This window comes from Porites lutea, chromosome 2, assembly GCF_958299795.1.
Source record: "Porites lutea chromosome 2, jaPorLute2.1, whole genome shotgun sequence".
NCBI classification, from domain to species: domain Eukaryota; kingdom Metazoa; phylum Cnidaria; class Anthozoa; order Scleractinia; family Poritidae; genus Porites; species Porites lutea.
In genome coordinates this window covers 11231726-11238089 of record NC_133202.1, presented here as the reverse complement: position 1 = coordinate 11238089, position 6364 = coordinate 11231726, and the positions used below count along the sequence as shown (strand labels likewise).

The 6364-nt window shown below is 36.6% G+C and overlaps 2 protein-coding genes across 2 annotated transcripts in view; one reads left to right on the top strand and one right to left on the bottom strand.

The window, feature by feature from the left end:
* Positions 1–4486: 4486 nt before the first annotated feature.
* The window catches only part of LOC140925617 (ubiquitin conjugation factor E4 B-like), a 22221-nt gene continuing 20343 nt past the window's right edge, over positions 4487–6364 (bottom strand). The window contains exons 23-24 of the mRNA XM_073375533.1: positions 5899–5983; positions 4487–4939 (exon numbers count right to left, since the gene is read on the bottom strand). Coding sequence (XP_073231634.1) covers positions 4785–4939; positions 5899–5983 — 240 coding nt within the window. The 3' untranslated portion in view covers positions 4487–4784. The remainder of the gene's footprint in view (positions 4940–5898; positions 5984–6364) is intronic.
* The window catches only part of LOC140927287 (uncharacterized), a 3420-nt gene continuing 3314 nt past the window's right edge, over positions 6259–6364 (top strand). Inside the window, exon 1 of the mRNA XM_073376911.1 lies at positions 6259–6274. Coding sequence (XP_073233012.1) covers positions 6259–6274 — 16 coding nt within the window. The remainder of the gene's footprint in view (positions 6275–6364) is intronic.

Below are 6364 nucleotides of genomic sequence, written 5' to 3'. Positions count from 1 at the left end.
AGCCGGTCAATTGGCCGCACGTGATTCGACTGTGCCGATGTTAACATGAATTGTACTATAACAATAGGATTGTTTTGACGGACAAATTTTGAGCCGGTTTGCCCAACCTCATAATAGAGACCTTTAGATTCTGAGCCGATGACGACATTTTTTCAGTACTAAGAAGTGCGCGCGCGTGAACCAGCGTCATTTTGGCGGGAACCGCAATAGCCGTCGTCAGTGTACTACGGGTTTTAGCAAAAATGGCGTAGTGGCGGAGTCAAGTTATCAAATGTTGGAAGTTTTGTCATTTTTCGATCGGGAGAGGAATTACCCTGCTTCAATAAAATAATCTGTGTTAACTCTTGCGGCGAAAAAGAGTGCAATGAAGCTATCCGGAATGTTTTTTTGTTTGTTTGTTTGTTTTTTTTTAGAATACGCGAAAAAACTGTAAGGCAAATCTCGTCCTTGAATCCTCGAAAATAAAAAGGTCTCTAATAACAATCCCATGGAGCAATTTGACACCGCATCGACCCAGTCCCACTCGGCTCACGCAATTTCAAAACGGCTAAAGAGGCGTAAGAGATTTGAGGTTTGGATAACAATTAAGGAGTGTTGCTAATTATTTCTCTTCACTTCAGCTTCTCTGTGATAAAAGATGTCTTTTCTTAAACGAATCTGCAAGCTATCTGTTATGGCATTCAATGTTGAGGATTAAAGGATTAAAGTAATAAATTTAGCATGCCTTGGTTGTCCTTGCTCCCAAGCTTTACAAATTACAGGGAACGCCCTCAAGGTCTCAACAAAGACAAAACTGTATCAAATATACCGAAATTATTTACCACAAAAGAGTTTGTAGGAGTCAAGGTTCAAGTATGGCTCACAGGCATTTTATGGTTTTTATGCCCAATATCGAATACCTTTTCCGTAACACTTAACTTTTGCTAAAAAAAAAAACCCTTGCCTTTGTAACAAAATTATTACAAGTATTAGCTAAAGTTAGGAAGTGCAGGCGAGAACAATAAAAGGTCAAAATGTTCTTGCTCCAACGCTGTGTTTTTACGTAAGTTTCACGTAAAAGACTGGATCCAAATGCACGTGATCAGATTGCTTTCTATGCATCCATTTATTCTTAGTGGGAGTCCAAACAAGTTCTTGGGTTGCACGTGACGTCACCAAAAATCAAACTAAGAAACTATCGATTCTTCTGAGTTTCTACTTTCACGAGGTATTACAGTACCTAAACACCTTTACATAAACAATTTTTGGTTCGAAAGGGTTCTTCGTTTTGCGAGAGAGGACGCTTGAATTTCAAGGCTTTTGCGTGACTCTGCATTTAGCAGCCGGGAAAGCTCTTATGTGGGTTTAAAACATTACCGATTTTGAGAGATTTTGCAATCTAAACATTCCTTGTCTCAGAATAAATATTACTGTAATTTTTATGCCTTTTCTAGCGAAGAATTCACGCATTAGTAGGAAAACTCGAAAACAGATGTTTCTGTTGGTATCCGGTGGCCATATTGGTGTTCCTGAAAGGGACACCAACATGCATGGCGTTTCAATACAAAGCTTTATAAATGTAGGTAAACCGTTTTTGCCAATATCTCGCATTTGAAATATTTCACAGACCTGATTCTTGGCAAGGGTTTTTGTATATTTATCTTTTTTCATTTCCCAGATTCTATTCGTTCTGTATTAAATGGTTTGCATTTTTATTTTTCATGGCGTGACAGTGCAAGCCGAGAATACTCTTTTTTGTCTTTTGACTTTGAATAACCATTTGAACTTTTCCAAAGGGGTTAACCCATAATTTTGGACAAAAAATTGGAAATTTCTTCAAAGACTATTTTGGTTTTTGGTTAAAATAGCATCAAAGCATTTTTGTCTGATTTTCTAGAAAGAAAAGAAGGGTTTTAGGACGATAAGACTTTATTTTTGAAAGAGACGCAAAATTTTAATTTTTCCAAAGGGGTCAAATTTTTTCAAAGGTATATTTTTGGATCAGATAGCCCGGAAAAAACTATATGTTGATTCTAAACAGAAAACAAAGCTGTTAAGGTAATAAAAAAAAGAAATGAAGACTTTTTAGGTGATCAAAATGTATTTTTGACAAAGGCTGAAAAATCAATATTATTTCAAAGGGATTTTTGACAAGTGGTACTTTCTTCAAAGTTTCTTTTACGTTCAAAGCGGCCTAAAAATTGTACTTCGGTTACTGTAGCCCGGATATATTATTTCTTGATATTCTGGACAGAAAAGAAAGCTTTTAAGGCAATAAAAATGCATTTTTGAGAAAGACTTGAAATTGCAATTTTTCTAAAGGGGTTAACTGAGTATGGTTTTTGTCAAAAATTGCAAATTTCTTCAAAGTTTGATTTTGATTAAAGTAGCATACAACTACTTTTTGTCGATATTCTGGATAGAAAAGAAGGGTTCTAAGGCGATAAAAACGTATTTTTGGAAAAGACTAAAAATTGGATTTTTTCCAAAGGGATAAACCTATGATTTTTTTGAAAAATTGAACATTTCTTCAAAGTTTCTTTTTTTAATCAAAAAGAAGACTTTTTAGGCAATTAAAATGTATTTTTGAAATAGACCAAAAATTGGACTTTTTCCAAGAGGGTGAATCCATGATTTTGGGTCAAAAATTAGAAATTTCATCGAAGTTTGATTTTGGATAAAACAGCTTACAAGTATTTTTTGTTGATATTCTGGGTAGAATAGAAGGGTTTTAACGCGTAGAAAAGACTCAAAAGGGGTTAACCCATGGTTTTAGTCAAAAATTACAAATTACACAGGAATGGAGGGGATAGTTAGATAAGTTGCGAATTCGTGATTTTCTGTCTAGAGCCAACTCTACACAAATCCCTAACCATGAAACAACCAAGAAAAAATGCAACATAAACAAACAACACAGTAAAGAAGCAAAGACACAGGAAGATGAGAGAAATTACTAAATATTTGCTAACCCGGTTTTCATAAATGCAGGTAAAGTTATAATTATTACTATTATCACTATTATTACTATTTTACATTTCAGTGTTTAACGACTGTGATCGTTTACCCTCTTGCCTCCGGCTAAAACGCGTTTTTCTTCCAAGCCGATTTTTGTTGACCCAAAAATGAGTACCCTAATTATTTTTCCGTCAATGTTATATTTCGGTTTCCTTTTAAGGGAAGAGGAAAGGTTAAATTCCAGTGCACAACCTTGCTTGTGTCGTCCGCCTAATATTCGCCTAAAATTTGAGCAACAGTCCTCAGTAAACTAATCTTGGAATTATCGTAAAAAGAACACGCACGGTATTAACAATAGACCCAATTTTATTCAATATTATTACCTTCTGTACAAGTAATTATAATAAAATAGCTTTGCTATATATAGGGTCTCCATGTGGGTTAGTTTAGACAGCTATTAGTAACAAACTCCAATTAACTGGATGGTCAGTTGCTTGTTAGAGCATTTAACAAGAAATATTTAACAATTGACAAAAGAAAAACTCCCTAGACGATTTTGAATTAACGTCTATCTCGTTGTCTGGGGGTGTGTCCTTGTTTGTATGCTTTATCCTTTTGGTTAAAGCAAGTCCAATTTTGTTTGCATGCTTCAAACAATCTATAAATTCATAAACCCTCTCTGATGACTTGTACAACAGGGGTCGTCTTTACTCCATGGCCCGGTTGTCCAAAGCAGTATTTAAGATAACCCAGGATTAACGCGAAATTTTACCTCAAAACTGAACGCTAACAAAGTAAATTCCTATTGATTCTTTTTGAAGGACTTAATTTTCCGAAGGCCCCAGGACTAAAAAAAACTACTAGAGCGGACTTTATCCGAGCCCGGGGACCTCGTTAATATCAGCACTTTACGCTGAGAAGGTTTCCCTGGCTAAAGAACATTTATTACTATTATTACTATTATAATCATAACTATAACAAAATTCTCAAATCTGACTGGCTATCAACTGCCCTGATTTCAGCCTTAATAGGACAGTTTAATAGGACTGTACGCGTCATGCCTAAGTATAAATTGGACAGTACGCGCAATAAGCGCGCGCTTAAATGGCTATTTTCCACAGTTGGCAAAAAAAAATGGTCTTGGAATTTCTTGTGTTTTGGATTAAAAAAAGAGCCTTATATATCACAAATTTTGTTAAAGTTATGATTAACTGGTAACAGAACTTCGTGTCGTCCAATTCGGTCTGTAATCATACTCGTGATTAAACAAATCGGACTCCCGCGTTAATCACTCTATGATTACAGACCGAATTAGACTCCACTCAGTCCTGTTAGCATTACTTATCGTTATTATTATTATTATTATCACTACCATTATTAATATTATTATTACTTTACTATTATTATATTTTATCAATTTAAAATAATTAAATGAACTATATCAAACAACAGGTAGAAGGACTGCCTGAAAGTTCTAAATGAAAGATTTGAGATCGCTTCACAACAAATGACAACTGCTTCTGTTTACATCCGCTTTTCGTTTGACATTTGCCGTTCAGAGGCCAAGGAATGGCACCATAGACACCCCCTAATATTTCTCTGTCAAGTATTTCATCTCCTTCACATTGCGCTTTTTAAGCAAATACATCTCTATAAAACCCAAAAAAATAAATATCTTGAAGCCATATCTAGCGCCACACTGGAGGAGCTTGCTTTTTACACCTTGAGCAATTGAAGGAGGCAAAGTTCCATATTAAAAGCCTCAACAATTTACGTTTCCTAATCGACCTAAGAACCTCTGAGAAACCATAACTTCCATAACATTTTAAAAATGAATTTTTCTTTTTTCTTTATAACTTATCAAGCTCTGCTTTCAAACAATCGATGGCTTTGCGCATGCGTGTTTCCTCTTCCTCGTCTGCGCACTGTGTCAACCATTCCGCGCATTGCGTCAATATCTCCTCCCTTTGAAGACGGAAGTGAGCACGGATTACATCTTCAAAACCTTAAAAAAAAAAAACGAAAATCATATCAAACTTTGCCAATTCCCCATTTAACACATGTTGACGTCATCTGTGATCTTTCACTAAACGATACCCGGTTAGCAAGCTTTGACGGGAAACAGTTTTATTGTTCGATCTCATGAGATCTAGAGGTGCCGATGAGAGCGCGTGCGGTTGGGAAACATTTCCACCTATATAACAGACATTTATCAGGGTTTTAGTGTCAACACTAAAAAGAGCGAATACATTCAACCTTTAGGCCAAACGAAAACGTTGGTATAGGACTGCAAGAAGGGTTTAGAGTCAGCACTAAAAAGGGCGAATACAATCAAGGGCCAAACCAAAACGGTGGTATAGAAGTACAGTCTTCTGTGGAATCGCTTAGAGATGATTCAAATCATTTTTAACCGTTTTGTGGTCAGTCAGTTTTGTGAGGAAAAGAAGGACTTCCAAGAAGAAGGATTTCCAAATGCTCAGACGCACCACCCAATATTTTTTGAGCAGTCCTACTCATTCAAAGAACCAACAATCAACCCCCAATAGTGATGAGTATCAAATTTCTCCTAACAGCATCCTGTCAGATCAAATTTAGAATGAAAGGAATAGACAGAAGTCATAACGTCACGTTGATAAGGTGGAAAAATTTCTGGCAAACATGGCGGAAAAAAACGAAAAATTGACATGTATGAATTTCCTGTGCTTGATGGCACTCAGGGACAAAACTTTTCTTCCATCGTTCGACAATGCAAACGACCGTCCCTGTCAAGAGAGATCGGTGAAATCCAGAAATCTAGCTGCCATGGTAACGTGACGCCACACTTCTCTCTATGGTCAGCACTTCTAAGTGTCTTGACATTTGAACTAATTCTCTCAAACAGTACAAAAAAACATATGAAGAACAGTGAGGAGAATAAACATGTTGATACTACATTGATATAAAGGAGCGACTGTATGCGCTTACCTGGTGTAGGTTGCCTTAACTGTCCCACCATAGCGTGGCGTATTGTATACAGCTTTATGTTTGCATTATATTCTTTGCATAGAGCCTATGGAGGAAAAAAAGACAAATGATAAGTACAGTCAGCTCTCTCTACGACAGACTTAACCGGGACCGACACTATGTGTCTGTATTAGAGAGATGTCCATCTTACTGAGAGTCAAATAAAGAGAGTAAAGAAAGGCACGAATCAAATCTAGGTGTCCGTTTTACAGAGGTGTCTGTCTTATAGAGGTGTCCATTAAAGGGAGAGTCGACTGTAATGGTAATAGGACTGAGTGGAGTCCAATTCGGTCTGTAATCATTCGAGTGCGCGGGAGTCCGATGTGTTTAATCACGAGTATGATCGAACTGGACGACACAAAGTTCTGCTTACGCCACCTGGATATGTACTATCCTTTTTTCCGCGACATTTTCTCTCTTATGACAA